Source organism: Ostrea edulis, chromosome 5 (genome assembly GCF_947568905.1).
Source record: "Ostrea edulis chromosome 5, xbOstEdul1.1, whole genome shotgun sequence".
Classification (NCBI taxonomy): Eukaryota; Metazoa; Mollusca; class Bivalvia; order Ostreida; family Ostreidae; genus Ostrea; species Ostrea edulis.
Window position 1 is genome coordinate 59,538,963 of NC_079168.1, and position 20,076 is coordinate 59,559,038.

At 34.4% G+C, this 20,076-nt stretch overlaps 1 protein-coding gene across 1 annotated transcript; it reads left to right on the plus strand.

The window, feature by feature from the left end:
* Positions 1-7,797: 7,797 nt before the first annotated feature.
* On the plus strand, positions 7,798-18,157 carry LOC125650877 (homeobox protein goosecoid-like). The gene is made up of 3 exons (XM_048879446.2): positions 7,798-8,819; positions 15,210-15,412; positions 17,181-18,157. Exons 1-3 carry the CDS (start codon positions 8,627-8,629, stop codon positions 17,493-17,495), a joined length of 711 nt encoding a protein of 236 aa, XP_048735403.1. The 5' UTR covers positions 7,798-8,626; the 3' UTR covers positions 17,496-18,157.
* Positions 18,158-20,076: the final 1,919 nt, after the last annotated feature.

Below are 20,076 nucleotides of genomic sequence, written 5' to 3' on the forward strand. Positions count from 1 at the left end.
TCATATATGCATACATTTAAAATATCTAAATTTCTAATGTTTTCGCCTTCGATATTTTTGCCAGTTGTAATGATGTCGATTTCCTCATGAATGTTATGCAGATTTGAACAATGTGCGTATGACTCTTGAGAAATATAGTGTGTATGTTTATATTCACAACTTTTTTCATTATTTTAATCCATGTACGTATAATGCAAAGACTTTTCTACAGCTTGTTCTTGTTAACGTTGCTACAAGCATTGATTGATTAATGTTTTCCGCCACACTCAACAACAATTTTTCAGTCATATGGTGGCGCCCAGTTTTTATTAGTGGAATATACAATGTACCCGGGAAGAGACCACCGACCTTCCGAAAGTAAACTGGGAAACTTTCTCACTTATCGGCGCGAGCGGTATTCGAACCCGCGCCCCGCGCCGACAGAGGTGAGAGGCCGTATGATTGTGAGCGCGATGCTCTAACCACTCGGCCACGGAGCCCCCCCCCCCCCCCCCTTACATTGAAAGAAAACCTTAAAACCATGTGATGTGAGATTAGGTCATTTATTGACCAAATATATGACGAAGAAAAAACAGAAGCACATACAATATTTTACATATACCAAATGTTGATCAAAATTAAAAGCTGGGATAAGGTCATATGATGAATTAAAATTGAAAGTTTGTTCAACAAGAAGGTGACGCAAGAAATAAGACCCACCTGCACACACTAGACCAAAACGTAGACGTACAGGAAAGGGGCCTTTGTATTTGGGAGAGGGCCTACATAGGCTCTGCCTGTTGTCCAATCCTGTTGAGTTTCTCAATAAAATATGTTTAAATCAAAGGGACCGCCGACTGGTGACGTCATCTTTATATTTCTGTTGAAAGTATCTCCTCGCGATTTCAGTGCCCTCATCGGGATATATAGAAAGCAACCTCCGTTGTATGAAAACACTGCTGTTTTGTACTTTTCAAGGAAAATACAGGCTCAGGAATTTAGCAATTTATCAGCCTTTCAAAGAAATAAATACAACGTGGGACTTACAAGGTCAAGGTTCAGTGCCTTACCTAGCAGAATAGTTCATACAATATCGGAATCTAAACAGTGAATTTCGAATCATTATTTTTTCATACTTTTTTTTAAAACTGCAGCTGATTCATGAGAAATAAAATAAAAAATTCTTAACTGGCCTTGGAGAGTTTTCAGACAGATAAGAGTCGAAAGGAGTAAATATTGCTGGTCTTGGCGGTCGGAGGCTAGAGCTTATTTTGATCCCCTCATGATGTATGATCACTCTAACCAGGCGCGTAGCCAGAAAGAGAATGAAATGTGTACGCAAAGTCCGGCAAGGGGTCTAAGGCCCCCAGTGGATCGAGGGCAAAGCCCTGATGGGGACCAAGGGAGTAAAGCTCCGAAAGCTACTGGGTTTTATCGATGAAATCAATTATTTTCTGTGCATAGAAACTGGGTTTCTTGTCAATTTCCAAAAACAAAAAGAAGTCACAAATTATTTTCAAAAGTGTTTTATAATGCCAACTCACCGTGTGTACTTGTACTGACCTTACATTTTTTTTTTTTTTACGAATTGTGTTGTCCACTTGTTTTCGTTGTTAAAAGCGATATTCGACTTGATGTTGATTTGAAATTCAAAAAGGACTTTAAAAGTTGATTGAATGGACATTATGATGATGATTGAATTATAAATAAGAACTATATAACACATTTTAGTTATATTTGAGGCATATATATTTTAACGATAATCTCTCTCTCTCTCTCTTGATCTCGATCGATTTCGAGTAAATAATGTGTATGCAGTTGCGTACTTGCGTATCGTATAGGCAGCTATGCATCTTCTACCGAATGTATTTCGGATCAATGAGTTGTCCAACAAGTATAATGCCATTGTGACAGCATTTAAAATTATTTATCAAAATTTTGATTAATAACACACGGATAAACTTTTTTTTTTTTAAAAAAGAAGCGAGCCTAGTTGTTATGAGATATAACCCCGTCCCCGCCATAACCTGTTTTATTACTCTCATATGCAAATATGTCTCCTATAGGTAGAAAAAAATGTATGATAAACTAATCATTTAATTTTTCATGTTACACGCCTTTTCATTGGTTGAAAAATTATTGGAATATCGTATCCAACGAAACTACTTTCTATTGGAATGTTGGGGGTTCCTCTGGATGCTTCGTATTTATATATAGATTAGGGAATCCTGAAAAGAAAAACTTAACAGTTCTATCGATCTATATAAATTTATTAAACAAAAACAAACAAATTTCAAATATAAATAATAATTAATTATGAAAAATGAAATAAACATGTTTATTTGAGGACATCCCCCCCCCCAAAAAAAAACCCCCAAACACACGTCTGCTTCTGCAATTCATGGCTGAGAATTAAAAAATGTATTCAACATGACAATAGTCCAGTTTGCACCTTGCGACAACTTCCTTCATATCACAAACCCAAATACTAGATACACCGTACACTGCCTCAGAGATACTGCAATATCGTAGCCCTTAACGACTATGGTTTCGAACTCCGCCATAATATGTTTATGAGTGGGCACCGAAACGAGGCTTCCGTACGACGTTACAACAGCTGTCACAGGTATGATAATAGGAATTCACTGATAAAACTCGAAAAAACCGTCTGTAACACTCACTTGTCCACCTGGAAGCCGTGAAAACCCCCAAGAGAACCCTACCTGACATCCCACATCTTGATTATGCACGTGTCCCACGCTTTCCGTTAGTACCGACATCGAACTTTGCACTTAATTCCAGTTCCACTCAACAAAATTCCTGCAAATTTCTCTCAACAGGACTTATCTCTAACTCATCCTTTTAAAACTGCATTCTTCAGTCCACAAGAAACCCGTTTGCTCAACAGTAAACAACAGTTCGTGGAAGTCGCCATTAGGCCTAACGGATTTAGTTTTTTTTTTAAAGTTGTGTATTACTACGCCCATCTCGAAATTACACAGAATGTAGTCCAAGAATAACTCGTTAATTCAACTCAAATCAAATAATGTTTTATCATATAAACTCAATGTTTTAGAATATTAAATGATAAGGAATGAATTTATTATTTTTTCGTTGGATGGAGGTATACTACGAAAAAAAAAGACGGACAATTTTTGCATCATGCGCTATGCGCAATGATGCAGTTTTCCGTCTTTTTTTTTTCAACGAAAAAATAATAAATTATCCTATATGACTCAAATATCCCATTGACGCAGAAATCTCACAATGCAGCATTTTCTAAATAAAACATTACATATACTCACAATCTCACAATGCAGTATTGTTCTATAAAACTGAGTATGTATGAAACAACTCACAATACCACAATGTAGTATTGTTCTATGATACTGAGTATGTATGAAACATTACTCACAATCCCACAATGCAGTATTGGTCTATGATACTGAGTATGTATGAAACATTACTCACAATCCCACAATGCAGTATTGGTCTATGATACTGAGTATGTATGAAACATTACTCACAATCCCACAATGCAGTATTGGTCTATGATACTGAGTATGTATGAAACATTACTCACAATCCCACAATGCAGTATTGGTCTATGATACTGAGTATGTATGAAACACAACTCACAATCCCACAATGCAGTATTGTTCTATGATAATGAGTATATATGAAACATAACTCTCAACCCAAAGACGCAGTATTGTTCTATGATACTGAGTATATATGAAACACAACTCACAATCCCACAATGCAGTATTGGTCTATGATACTGAGTATGTATGAAACATTACTCACAATCCCACAATGCAGTATTGGTCTATGATACTGAGTATGTATGAAACATTACTCACAATCCCACAATGCACTATTGAGTAAGTACACGTAGAGAACATTACGGAAATGGTCTGTATTCCCCTTGTGCCTCTCGTTATGGTTATATCGTACGAGTTGTCGATCTGTGACGTTTAACTCCGGAATGTTCTTTGACTTTGGTGTCCATTAGTAAGGTTAACTGGAATCTCTGTTGACCTCGCTTCTCTCATTTGTGTGTAGCACCAATCAGAGGGGAACCAGTTTATTAACTAAACCAGAGCTATAACCATTCTGGCAGAATTTTGATGAAATACTAAAGCAATTTTGTTGGTAATTCGACATATTAAGAGCGCCATGACTTTATATAGTGAATATCAAATTGATTGATTGGGTCAATGTGGTTAGAATGATTAAGTTGAAAAATGAATTAAGCAAAGAATATGCTAAAAGTCGAATGTACTTGCACATCTTATTCAGCTAGGATTCCTCATGTACCAGTATATTTTTTTCGAATCGAACGAACGAATCGAAATGAATTTGATGAATACCTGAGGATAAACGTTTTCTGTAATAAATTGACGTTGTTGAACTCTGAAAAATGGTTAGCGTGTGTTACAGGTATACAGCTTTGAAGGTTGAGTTATGAAATATAAAAAATTCACTTCAGGGGTGAAAATTTTATGAATAAAAAATGACAGAACATTGTACAGTAATGGCTTAACCTTGCCAATGGGAATTTTGATATTCATTCAAATTGCGTACGTTAAATTAGAAAAGGATGTTCTTCAACATTTATGAATTGCGAAAGTTTACGTATGCAAACAGAAGTACTCTATAGACAAACGACAAAGAATAAAATAAAATAAAATTGATTCAAAGAGTTGTATAGTAGAAAACACAATATTAAGGAATAAATGCTTGTAGTTGTTCAAGATAATATAGGAACAGTCATCATATTTCATTGAATGGATGATATTTAATTCAATTGATTTTCAATAGGGCAAAATTTTTATACTTTCGTGAAATCAATCAAACGAGCAACAATATTTGCTGATTCTTTTTTTTTTTTTTTTATTTTGACTGACATATGCTAGATACACCCAGACAATGGGATCGCCTTCGATGAACGACCTCTTCTACTTTCCCTCGGTCTTGTTTCTTTATTTTTCAAAGCATTTAAGGAAGACAAACATGTTTTCAAAGTGCTCTCGCGCTAAGCGAAAACTATTTCTTCTCTATTCACCTATAACCTGCGCTGAATTATTTGTTTGACCACATTGGCTGGAAATTTACAGTGCTTAAAGCAAACTTTTAGTCGATATAATGGATAGAAAATAATTTATTCACATGGTACTCTAAATTCTTTTGAAAATAGCGGATTATTGGTTATTCTTTGAGTAAACCTCTTCTTTATAGCCAACTTTGAGTCTTTATTGTAAATAAATGAGACCCAAATCCTTAAGTAAACTTTTTTCCATTGGAGAGACATGATTTAGTCTAGAAAATTTATGTTGACTTTAGCGTCCATTAGTACTATGAAGTCCGTCAAAGAGATACTATACAAAAACAAACACCTTGCGTAACACTGTTAGTGAAATCACATCTCGCAAAATAAAGTCAAGGTAATCTTTTCACACATGCGTGATGAAGTGTGCTCTCCTCTTGTAATTACGACACCATTGTCATGGTGACCGGAAAGAGTTTCGAAGACGAGACGATGCTCAGTTTACACAAAATGTCACTCGGACATTCCAAATAACTGTTGACTTTTGAATGTGTGAAACAGGCAATTAGCTACCGCATTGAAGCTGTTCACCACTGTTTATTTTTGTAAAATTACTGGTATTAGGGACTCGTGAAATCGATAAGATGTAAAACTTACTTGTAAATCCGACCTTTGTGACCTGTTTATTTAGTAAATAAGCGTTATATTGTATTTAATCTATGCAAAATAAAGTTTTGGTATTATTAAACAAGCAATTCTGACATCGAAATATGGTAAAGTTGAAAACGAGAGGAATTTGATGAAATTCCCTAAGAGGCACGTGAATTTTACACATACGTGGTCATTTGGATTTTAAAATCTAGAAAGATTACATTGAAATTATAAAGTTTAGAATGTGGTTTTAATTTTTGATAGAACAGTTACACAGACACTGCAAACAGAATATAAGAATTTTAAATTCATCACTTTCGTAAAGTTTAGAAAGTACTGTTTCATTTGAAAATACATCAAATAAAATATTCTGCGGGATAATTTATCATGATGAATATTAAACATTCCATTAACTCACGTTTACACTACACACACTCTATATATGCAGTATATGTAAAGCCTCTGAAGACTTGAAACGAAAGCGCTAAAGCTTTACTAAACGTTTTCTCGTGTATTTTTTACACACACACACACACACACACACACACACATATATATATATATATGTTTTCTTGTGTGTGTGTGTGATTTTTAAAAATTGTTCCAGCATAATATACACGCATAATATACAAGTAAAACACATTGTGCAACAACAATATAATGCCATTATTTTAGTGATATAACAACCTTAAAGTGTGGAATTCCTTTCGAATCATATTTGATAAATGACACATTATTGTTTACAAAATACCACGAGCTCGTAACTGCAAAATCTCAGCTCGACCTGCGGGAATAGATGAAAAATCTTGATTAAGAATCTGAATTACATTAGAAATTTGTTTCACCAATTTGTTTTCACGCAAGGAGATAATAGACATGTCTGATTGTCTTGACACCAGAGGTACATGGGTTTCAAATGTCGTGTTTCGTACAATATTCATGTTAAAGATGCTATCTCTCCTCTCGCGGACTGGACCGCATCACTGCTCTTAGGCGGAGAAATATTAGTGAAAGGACAATATTGTTTTAGGGACAGATATGACAATTTTTGATGACTTATTTTCGCCCTTTGGGTTTGATATTTATCAAAATTATGATTGTGATACAAAGTGGGTATATGATTAAGACATAGTTTTCTTGTGAGTGTATACAAAAAAAATTGATCCAGGTATTATGAATAAAAAAAGTTCTATCGTTAACATTGAAAAGGTACATGTTAAAAATATTCTAGCGTGGAATCTTTGAAAAGGACATTCAAATTATTTATCGAAACTATAATCGTAATGCAAATTTATTTTTCTGAAATCCAAGAATAGTAAGGAAAATTGTACGTCTGGTTTAGCGTTTTCGTTAGATTCTGTCATTCTAGAATCTTTACCATTTTTACACAAAAGTAAACCATTTTCTTATATTTTGATTGAACTGAATTTCCATGGAAACTAAACATAACGTTATAACTTGCTAATGCCTTGAAGTTCCACGAAAAATAATCCAAAATGGTTTCTTTGATATTCAAAGATGTTACTTGGAAATATACCTTTTTAATTTTAGATTTTTATAATTTTCAGATTTTACGAAGTGCAAAATACCAGAATCAAAATAGTTCTTTTAAAAATTATAACGTTTTAAAGCTTTTCACAGGAAATTGACTTCGTTTGATCCTATTCGATCTCGGGCATAAAAAGAGAAACTCGGGCATAAAAAGAAAAAAGATCAGCATCATCGGCTGTGGTGACAGTGTAAAAACAAGAAAATTTTAGAATTTGACAGATTTTGGCGATGTGATTTAATCTATAATTAGGGTAAAAATGGTTCCTGCATGATGGCAAGAGATAGCTCGACAAAGGCGACCCATTTATAGCCTAAAAATTATTTACCATAAAATATAATTTGGAAAAAAATGTGAAAAGAAAGCTAATTCAGTGGAACACATAAATGTGCTGGGCGATTAAATATAAATTAGCTCGCCTGGTATTTTATGTTATCTGCATCTTTGACTATTTGGGAACCTCATCGCTTGTAGTCGTTCGTCCAAAAGTTAAGAGATTTCTTCCATGATTAGACAAAAAAAAAAAAAAAAAAAGAAAGAAAAGAAAACCAACCGAGAGTGAAAAATAAAGAAACAAGGATTGTACAAACATAAAACTGCAGTTTACAGTACTACTGTCTAGTAGGATCAGTACAGGTTTTAAGAAAGGGAAGGAAATATCTTTGATAAATAACATTGTAAGAACACTCTAACTATTTTTTTTTTTAGATTACATCTTTGTACCGCAGCTTCCTGTTACTGTGTTTTCTCTGACGCAAGTAAAATTTACCAATGAGGGAGAAAACCTCTGGATACACTCCATAAAATAGACGGCATCTACCAGTGTGAAGTGTTCAAATTTGTAAACGCCCTAAGCTTAAATGTTTATATGAAAGCATACACTTTAATTTTGTCGATAATCAGAGGGGCGTAGAAACAACATGGCGTGAAGATGATGTCGATTGATTATGATTGGTCCGGAGAGCTGTCAATCACGACCAAGGAACAAAAGCAAAAGGGTATTTGGACTTGAATTACCGATTACCTATGACAATAAAGAAAATAAAAGTTAAAGTTTCTGAAAATATAGATACTTTATCCTTGACTAATAAAAGGATAGGATATCAGTTCATCTTTGATACTGCAGAGGATCCGAGTTTTAGACGAAATTTGTGTACACCTGTTTAGATTGAGCATCGTGACAAAACTACCGGACTTTATTTACAACACACATATATCTTATAAACCGATTAAACAAACTAGGAGGCAACTGTAACTTCTACCATTGGACTTTTTGCGCAGATGTTTTCAAAGTTGTGATTTGTCCTGGATGCTTTTGTTTCTTGATTTAGCATAAACAAACGCTGGTTCATAGTGACGTTGTACTCAAACCTTATTTCGCCGTGTAATCTTTGAAAATGCATCACCTGCCTTACTACTACTCTACGGAGCAACTAAAGTCCTACCACAACAGTGTTTTAGCGGCCGCCAGCAGCAGTCCCCCACTGTTTACTATTGACAATATCCTAGCCCCGCGACCTTACCTCACTCACAGACCGACGCCCTATTTCCCATACGCGGGCCTTCCACATTCCCCCCAGGAGTTCTTTGGTAAGTCTAAATTAAACTTCGTGCAATGCAATAAAAAAGAATGATAATAAAATTTGATAATACTACGTAAATAATTCAATTTTGAAAATTTCAATTGATGCATGTAAACCATTGTTATATTTACAATCAATCTTTAAACTTTTGAATATTCTTTGATTATATTTTCTTTTGATATACGAAGATGTAGTAAGGGATCTTCATGATTTTAGATATTGCAATATGTCTTCCTGTAAATGTTAGTTATATACATATATCTGTGCGATTCCCAATTTCTATAATTAACTGCTGTACATGAATGAAAGGAAATGTATGGCAGAAACCAAAAATCATCTATTGAAAATAGAATTATACCTCAACAAGATAAATAAAATATTTTGATATCTCTGTCGAACATGAAAATCACTGCTGTTAACTTTCATATATATGGACAAAGTTAAACTTTTCATTTGTAGGTAATGAAACAATTGGGAAATATCCTAATACAAAAATATTAATGAACATATATAAAACATATATAAAACGACACTAATATACAGGACCGAAAACTATTCACGTATGTTTTTTTAAACTATGCATGTCATTTTTCATCTGTGTAAGTCCACGTCAATCACAAGAATAAAGCAACATACCGTTGAATTGTACTTTCAGTATTTTCATTGAGTTAGATTGCTTATTACTTGGAAATGGAAATGTACCTGTAAATAAAACATTTTCTGGCTATGATTATTGCATGCGACTCCCAATTCTAATAATGCATTTATAATTTTTAAGAAAAATAATGGATATTAGATTCTCTTAGCAAAAAATAAATGAATAAATAAATAAATATCAGTGAACGATTCTTTATATTAAAAAAAAGATACAAAAAACTTTTTAAAACCAGAAAGATAGTCGAAAAGATCTAAAATTGAGTAGAAGTAAACTTAAGTGTGCACATCTATTCAAAAGTCTGATCAGCAATGGGACCCAGTGGTCATTTGAAACTGACCAACACTGGTCACTGACGAACCCAAGAGAGTCGATGGTCATTGTGTGCCCACTCTACAACAACAACAACAGCAGTCCTTCCCGGGGCGGGGCAGTGTTTAGGATGCAGTAAGAGATAGGGAGACAACCTAAAAAGGCATCAGTATTATTCAAATCGAGGATGTCTCCTTAACCGTTGTTAATGTGATTTTAAATAGCTAATATTTACTTTATTTGACTAAATCTGATAAGTTCTGACTCGTACCTGTTATGGGACTTGTTTCGGTCATTTCATTTTCAATTAACAATTGTAATAGCCAACAGTAAAATTCGGACATCGGTCTGACAGAGATGGACACTCGGTAGCCATTGGCTTTACCTCGTGACATCTCCTTCACATAGGAAGCACTAAGGCTTTTAAGTGGGTGTCACATTCAAAAATCGAAACACCAAACTCATTGTTCTGTACATCTCTAATTATAGGAAAGCTTTAATCGAATTTAAAATTCTCATCTTTCGCGCTGTTTGTCTGTTAAATAAAATAAACAAGTCCCCCTAGATACAGACGCCCGACCGGGTATACTTTAAGCGCTAAATGGTGATTTGAAATATTAAAATCTAATAATGTAATGTACCTGTGTTTCAAGTTGCAGTCAGATATTCTTGCGAATAAATTATATCAAATGAACATACTTTTTTATTGAGCATCAATTTTATTAACTGGCAAAAGATTAATTAAGAGAAATATGAAATATAAATGTGATTTCCTAGAATTTCATGATCAATTAATCTACAAAACATGAAATTTCTACATATTTTTCGAAATTTCCACTTAATGCAACATCTGAGTACCTTCATTTTTCATTTATTTTGAATTAGAATCAGAGTCATCCAATTAGATATGATCCACCAGGGACTTAATTTCCCAAGTATGATGTAATTAATATTGACAAGCTTACCCTGGTGATCTTATTAAAGATACATTTCATAAAATGGTCCGTGACTTGAAGCAAATAAATATCTAACCGTCGGTCCCGTGATCTGTCCGCTAACGTCACGCCTTTATTGTTACTAAAACGAAGGTTGCTCTGGCTTTAATGGATTTATTGAGATTAAATTGTATTTTCTACAGATTTTTGTAAGAAAAACAGCAAATATCAGTGGAAAAAAAACCCGATTATTTTTCTAAATCAATTAATATTCCTGGGTTTAACCCTGTTGATTTTAGGTATTTAGCCGTAACAAGATTGGCGCGAATTATCTCTACACAGACAATCTGAGCGGCGAAGATCAATGACTTTGTGTAATGGTCCCTAAATGGATAATGATTTAAGCTCATAAAATATATAAAGCACTTATCTCCAATCCGACTCACAGATCCCGAATATTGATAACTTCTATAAAATAAACTACAGCACAAGTTCTTTGTACAAATTCAGAATTTACAAGGGTCTCGAAGGTGTGAAAAGACCTAATTTACATGTTTGCGTAATTTTTCAGATTGCTGTTTTGCATTTTATTTTTCATGTTCAGAGGCTTAAACTGCTTTTAACCTGTACATACTTTGTGTTTGGTTGTCATCTGTTTATGAAAGATAAAATAATTCTTTGGATTTTACCAAAAACGAATATTCCAGTAGAGAAACGTTTAATTTCTATTATAAAGAGTGCAATTTGGTCTTCCTTATATCATAAAGGACTTTCTTACAAATACTCAAAACTTATAAACAGACACGAGGGTAGGTGCTGATCCATGGACACCCCATTGGGAACATACTGTGTTGTTTTGTTAATTTTAGGATTATCATGTTGAGTAATATCACAGAAAGCCATATAAAAACACACATTCAATAATCGCTACATAAACTGGATTACACGAAAGGTGACTTTTTCAGAATCGGAATATTTCAAGGTATTAACGGATGAATGGGAAACAAGAAGAAAATATTCTCTCTGATTCTTGGACAAATGCTTTGTTAGCAATGTGCTGTGTTACATAGAAAAACAAATTGTTGTTTCAGCTAAACGGTATCTTGTACATAATCTCATTGACGTCTGCTAATCGGTACTATGTGGTAATGCCGATAAAGGAGTCTGATCCACTTTCGAAATGAAATTGAATAATAATTTTTACAAATATTTAAGACGTAGTGTTCATTTTCTGATAGAATTTAGGTATTCATAGCTGGAACTTTGACTTTGTATTAATGTGAATGTCAGGTAATATCATTAAGCACTGTTAAAAGGAATCCTATCTAAAGATATATAATTACATGTACCTTGACAGATGTAGGAAATCGTCAACCAAGAACAGATATATTTTTATCACTATTGCTTTTTATCAAATGAAAGAATTAGTGGAGACGTGATAATTTTTACAGATATTTCAATATCAAATGAATTTTTAAAACCCTTTAACGGATAGATATAATAAATTAATTTAATTAAAAAACCAAGAATTCTTGCATTTTATTATCTGAATAAGCTTTCTATGTCTTTTAAATATATGTACCGTGGTATGTCTCAAAATTGCTGTTAGAGGAATACATAAAGACCGCGTGACACACCTTTTCCACACGGGAGTCGCTTCACACAACGACTTCATTCCTCTCTCAATGAATTCATCTTGATATTAATTCAAATATGGCGAGATTCCTTGTAATTCGTCGAAGGCTGGTCATATTTCAAGAGGATAGAGTTGCGATATAACAGATAAAAGGGTGCAGACTAGTCTCTACACTAAGAGAGGCATTCTTTTTCTGTGGACAGTGTTCCTCTAGTCCCGATTTATGTCTTTTAAGTATAAGGGTATTACAATTTCATCTTTATGCATTGTTAAAACTGATTTACATAATTGCAAACTCTGTTTCATCATACTGGATTCTAATGGTAGATGAAAGGTTGATATAAATTACAATGGAGGGTTGCGGGGTGTATGGATTATGATTTATTTGGTAATTTTACCGAACTGGAACCAATAATATGCAAACATGTGTATTCATAATGACTTAACTCGTAAACTTTGAAAAATAAATTAAACAAATTGTTTCATATGCATATGGTTTAGTCCTGCGGAACAGGACACCCAACGCAACTAATCCCGAATAATGAAAAATTAAAGTCAGTAATGTCATTATAAGGGGATATTATCACGAGGTTCGTATGACCTCCGTCGCTTATAGATGAAATATTCTGCAATTTAATCTGAAAAGCTGTGTTCTTCGGCAAACGAGGTCTGCGTATCGATTAGTATTCACTGTTATTCAACCCGACGGAGGTGTGAAAATTGTCTTTTAAAATAATTCAAAACAAGCATGAATATTTTAATAACATTGTAAATAGTATTTCTGTCACTCTAAAGATTTGAATGAAAAATCAAACCCCTGACCTCATTTTGAATAAATAAATAAACAAATAATGAAATAAATAAATGTATACCTGAATAAAGAATTAAAATTAGTACTTTTTGAGAACTTTGAAAAATAATCCCAATTTCAGTATTTCAAATGTCGTTAATTTTTTGTTACTTTCTAATATAGGAAGTCAAGTGATTTTCCTGTAGTCTGTCTTAACATATATTTGTATAAAACAGAAACATTCTGTATTCCAGACCATAAAACTGCCGCTGTATTAATCTTATTCATCAAAATTCAAAAAATAAACTTTATATCACATGCAATAACATTTCTGAGTCCGTGACATTACTAAGCTGTTTGATTATCGATATCTGTTCAAAGGAAAATTTTCAATGAAACGGATATACTGAAATTTTAGCTATTAGTTCTTGTAGAAATATTCAGACTGTGTAGAGATTTAACATACAAGTAATAAACTTTTTAAAGCAAATGATTAATAGATTATCTCACAGGGGCTGATTTATTTATTAGGAGAATCCAATACTGATTTTAACATATGTGCAATTTTTAAAATCGGAAGCCAATCAAAGACTACAGATTAAGTTTTTGGAGAGAAAAAGAAGTAAAATTGGAAGTTTAAGTCTTATCAACAAAAAGAGTCCCGATTTTTTCTATGGCGATATCTTGTTCTGGCTCATTACGCCACCACGCTTCTATGAATCTGTATCAGCCGTTATGAAGATTCTGTCAACATCAAAGTGCTCAGTCGTATTTTATATTTTCAACGATTAAAGCTTTTCAACAAAATATGAGGAAAACTAATTTGGAGCAACAAAAGGGAATTATCACGGGTTTTTATTTTGTGAATCAATTTCAGGCTCGTCTGTTGCACATTATATGGACTGAATCAACTTAAATGATTTAATTAAAGCCTTTTTACTACAAGAGAGAACATTAGTAAATAATTTTCATCAGTAGCTTAGAAAAACGTAAAATGAAATTACCGTGGATGGCGCGCGCGCATATTATATATATATATATATATATATATATATATATATATATATATATATATATATATATAAGCACTAAGTTGCAACAACACCCGATACCTAAAAGTGTCGGATCCACAACATGGATACAAGGCCAAATACAAAAAATTATACAAAGCACTAAAATGACCAACGACACGAACAACCAGATTGTCAAATTTTCGGGACGACCGTCCCTTCTTCAATTTGTTATCATTCTCTGTTGATATTGGCCACATTATGTAATTCTTTTCGTTTGTCCTGAAGAAGGGACGGATCGTCCCGAAAATTTGACCATCTGGTTGTTCGTATATATATATATATATATCTCACATATCACTTGTCGACTATTTCATTGCGTTGCTAATGTTTATAATGCTATTTGATTCAATTTTGCATTATGGGTATTGGTGTGTTGAATAGTATCGGTGGGTTAAAATATAGTGGTATTGGTGGGTTAAAATATTGTGGTATCGGTGGGTTAAAATATTGTGATAATCCTCATCATTCAGCAGGCGTGAATTGTTTCATCACTCATTACATTTCCAATGTTGTTTTTTTTTTACCTTTGATATTTTTACCATTTCCTCATGAATGCGATGTTGTGTATGAATTTTGACAAATGTAAAACGCCTATGTTAACGGCTGGGAAATCTAACAGAATTGAAAGCAGAATGTAAATGTAGAAATTAAATTTCAATTTTGAAAATACATTAGGGCATGAACTGCGTAACACTTCACGCCGGCGTATTTTTCATGAATCATCGAACTATGCTGGCATAAAGCATCTCAGTTGAAGCTCTCATGTATTTCAAAAACTGAAAATTATTTCTTTAAAAATATGTCCCTACTAAACTTGAAACTTTCCAAAATAGGAATAAATAAATAAATTTTTTATTGAAAAAGGGGATGATAACAGAAGGAATCCTTCTCATAGGACGGTATTTATACCTCTTAGTATTCAAAAGAATTACTGAGTATTCATTCAGGCCTCTCCAGATCCGTTTGTAGATAATATTGTTTTCTTCATTTACTTAGCAGCTGCTTATAGTCCATTTCCTGGGTTAATGACGGCTGACTTGGCACGTGCTGGGCAAAAGCGGAAAAGACGTCACCGAACGATATTCACTGAGGAACAGTTGGAAGAGCTAGAAAAGACTTTCAACAAAACTCATTACCCGGATGTTCTTTTAAGGGAAGAATTAGCTGTGAAAATAGATCTCAAAGAAGAAAGAGTCGAGGTAATATATTTTTAAAGATCAAAATTAGAATAGATTTGTCAATTGTAAATATTTTGGGACTATTTGCTTACTTTTGACTACGCTCATCGAACTTTCTTTCATAAAAACCAAAACAAAATCATCAAAAAGAATGCCATTGACCAATTTTCCACTCGAAAGTGTAGAGGATAATTATTTTGCTATTTCAATTTAGAAAACAAAATACTTGGGATACCATCATTTTGATATCCATAAATAAAATTGTTGTAAAAATCAAATCCATGCGTTAAACTATATTCAATATACTCGAAATTATCACGATGGAGACCAAATTTCCTTAAGAAATACGATAACATGTTTAAGGTTAATTTGTTTGTGTGTTTTCTTCCTTTTATTTATGACAATGAGACAGTAGTCGCCTCTGTACATTTTTATCACTTTCCCACAAAATAAATATCGAGAAGTAGAAAAATCTCATAACTCCTGCCCCAACTTTACGCCCTCTGATCAAAAGGAGAAACTTAGGACTTCATCAGATAACGGAGTAAATCAGCCAGTCATCATTTTCCAATAACGAATTTTATCACTGCGGCGTTTTCTTCGTCAGCTTTATCTTTTCTTTTTTCTACTTTCCGAATTGGATTTTTGGGTTATTCATTTAATAATATGTTCAAAGCGAGAAGAAAGATTTAAGATGATATCTGAGAAATTCGGCGAACGCTTATCAGACTGGTCTCGCGTTCCTAAATTGGCCGTAAATGCTCAGAAACCTACAAAATCTTACGCAAATTTATTTATCAATGTGCACCAACTCTGTTTTATGTGTCAGGCGATTATTTTTGAAATTATCACCATGCATTCGTGATGTGCGTGCTTTAATGTGTTGTTAAATTGAAAGCAAACATGTAATATCTTTTTCTTAAAAGGAACTTAACACATTAAGAGTATTTAAGTCCAAACGCTACCGGAAGTTGTTTATTTTCTGAACCAATGACGGAATTGCATTTTAATTACGAACCATCCTTTCTGCGAGTAATTTTGTAGCCTTAGAAAATGACGACAGTCAGGGACTATTTTCTTGTACTTAAGCAAACCGACTAGTGATTTTATGGAACCAGAATCTAGATCAAAGATAATAAGCCATAAAATTATTTTGTTGTTTATACAAAGACGCAGAGGCGAGATTGGCGTGACAACTGTACCTCGGCTTTTAATCCAAGTATTAATTTTCAAAGCGAAAGCAGAAACAAAAATTTCATTTCGCGACATACAGTTGTGAGCACATGCTTGATATTAGCACACTGAGTGTCAAACTTTCTTTTTTGTCAACACGCTAGCCGACGATGCGAAATCACTTCAAATAGATCCAAAAAAATTGAACGCTACATGACACGGTTCTATCCCCACATGGACTCTGGTTTTATCGCCAATGCCAAAAATAAGATAAAAATCATACTGCAAACAAACAAAAAAGCCAACGTTCCCAGCGCGACGATCGATGCTTTTTACCGTCACAAGAAATTAATTCATTTAGTAGGAAAATTCCATAAAATCTGCCCGATCTGCAGATACTGAATGACACAAGTCATTCTTTATGCGAGCTGTATAAGCAACACTCTCTTTATTCCGAGCTTTAACATCAGTCATCAGATTACGGTTATCCGTATCCTAATGCAACCCTAACGTCAACGTAATCGTATTCAGACAATAAATTAACGTCTCTGATCGTAGAACTGGCTGAATATCTGATTAGACAACTCATTTAATATTGTAAATATGTTTTTTCCAGGTTTGGTTCAAGAATAGGAGAGCCAAGTGGAGAAAAGTGAAGCGTGAGGAAGAGGCAGCGAAAAGAACAGCTGAAAGCGGAAGTACATCAGCCGACAAAGATAAATCTTCAAAAACGTCAGTTGATAGTGAATCAAAGGACACGAGTTCTGCATTTAGTGACTGCATGAGTGATAGAAGTACAGACTCTCCAAGAATAGATATCGAGGAAGATGACGCCGATCAGGTGTCCAGCAGCGCTAACGTGTTTACGTCAACATCAACTTCCGGTTCCGTTTCTAGTCAAAGTGCTTCTACGTCACAAGAATCGCCATGAACATTAGTAAATTTACTCAGTGTTGTTGTGTCATGTGATTTCAAGCAGCGCATGCTCTAAATGCAAATATAAAGAAGGCGTTCCTTCAAAACCTGCTTAAATGTTTTCCTGTAACAATACACGTTAACAAGTGATGAAAGGTGTAGCGTTTTACTTTCTGATTGAAAAAGAGGAAAAATAAAGCGCATGATCGGCAGAAAGCTTTCAAAGAGAAACCGTTTGGCGCCTACTTAAGCCTTGCAACTCAACCGAATATCAAAGGCTATAGTGGAAAGCCTTTCTTTGAAATATATTCCTGCATGCACTTTTCTCATCAACAGTGATGACTTAAAAATGAAATGATTCACAGTCAATAAAAATGAATTTCCTATATTCATGTTTTAATTTTTGGTAATCATGAACCTGAAATTGAGACTTTTACAAATACTCTGAAGCCATGTAGAGCTGTAGTTATTGTATGCCATTATCATCAGATCAGAATGGACATGTTTTACTTGTTCTTGTAAGTAATATTTAGTCTGAAACAAAAGGTTTTGTTTTAGACGTCGAACGATCCCCACCGATATGTCAGCAAGCTGAATATGAATCATACATAAACTTTGTAAATATTATGTTTATGAAAGTTGTATTCATGATAGAAATAATAAAAGTATAAAATGACACAGATGTTGTAATTTCTTGTTAAACCAGTAACATTTTGCTGATGGGTTTTTATGATGTTACAAAGTCCAAATAATCCACATGTAATGTATGTGCCCCCCCCCAACCACACTGGCATCCCCCATACACACATTGACACATCCCCATACACACACTGACACCCCCTCCCCCCCACACACACTGACACCCCGCCCCCATACACACACTGACACACCCCCACCCCCATACACACCCCACACACACTGACACCCCCATACACACACACTGACACCCCCCCCCCCCCCATACACACACTGACACATCCCCATCCACACTGACACCTCCATACACACACTGACACCCCCATACACACACTGATACCCCCCATACACACACTGACACACCCCCATACACACACTGACACATCTCCATACACACACTGACACCCCAATACACACACTGACACCCCCATACACACACACTGACACCCCCCCATACACACACTGACACATCCCCATACACACACTGACACACCCCACACACACTGACACCCCCATACACACACACTGACACACCCCCATACACACACTGACACCCCCATACACACACTGACACACACCCCACACACTGACACCCCCCATACACACACTGACACATCCCCATACACACACTGACACCTCCGTACACACACTGACACCCCCGTACACACACTGACACCCCTATTCATTTTGTTTTTACTGAATTATTTTTAATTCATGATAAATATACCTGGTTCTAATTATATAAGCGGCCCACATGCCTTATCAGCCACATGAGAATTAGTTAAAAGTATCACTAGTCCCGAGGGCTTTGGAATCTAAAAAAAAATCCTGCTCAGAAACCTACAAAATCTTACGCAAATTTATTTATCAGTGTGCACCAACTCTGTTTTATGTGTCGGATCTAAGCTAAATTATAATATTCAGCAACAGTATAGAACAATATGTGTTTTTAAAAAATATATATGCCCCCGAAACACTTTACATAATATACGTTTAATGTTACATTAACACGATGACTAATTTGGACCCGTCCTAGAGTCAAACCATCACAATTTTGGTAGATCCTTTTCTGTGTTTCCTGACTATGCATTTAGTTTTTATACCATATACAGCAAACTTGAAGAAGTCTCTGAAATGATAGAAACAATATTAACTACAATAATTTTGGCACATTATTGGAACCAAACCTCTTTCTTTCTGGGATCATAAAAATTACAATTTTGGCAAAAGACAGACAGGTGGTATTGGCAGACTAGATCGTGATAACGACATAGAATTTGCCAAATGCTGATTTTAAATGAGATTGTTGAAACCCCTGTAACATCAACTTGTTTGTCTCGATTTTAAAAACTGATCATACACAGAACAATCTCTTGCAAATCGAATCAGTTGAGAGATAAAAATACCATATGCAGATAGTAATGGATTATTGCAACATGAATATGGAAAGTTGACGATGGAGAAGATGAAATCATCCCGTTTGTCATTAAGTTGAGTCAAGCTGTTAGTTTGCTGTTAATATCTATTTTCAATAAAATATCTAAGTACAAAGCCGATATGGAGGACTCTGTGGTGTCTTTTATTTCGAGTTCCAAGGGATATATCGAATTGATATATGAATGAAAATGATTATTGTTTTAGATAAAACGTCGTCAGTATATCTAAATGTCGAGTTGAAGGCCACAGCATGAGATTTTTTCTGATGTAGAAGCTTTTGAATAAATTCTGCTTCATAAGAATATAAAAACAGGTCAGCTAACAAAGTAGCACAATTCGTGCCCATAGAAATTCCAACAGACTGTTGGAAGACTTGATCACCAAAGACTACGAAGATATTGGCAATGAGGAACTCCAGCATATTTTTAATTTCAACTTCAGGGTATTTGTGTGTGGAATCAGAG

Bases quoted from the DNA above. Each gene is read 5' to 3' on its own strand.
- LOC125650877 (XM_048879446.2), top strand. From the start codon at position 8,627: ATGCATCACCTGCCTTACTACTACTCTACGGAGCAACTAAAGTCCTAC. The intron at 8,820-15,209 runs GTAAGTCTAAAT...TCATTTACTTAG, and splicing joins TTCCCCCCAGGAGTTCTTTG to CAGCTGCTTATAGTCCATTT. The intron at 15,413-17,180 runs GTAATATATTTT...TGTTTTTTCCAG, and splicing joins TCAAAGAAGAAAGAGTCGAG to GTTTGGTTCAAGAATAGGAG.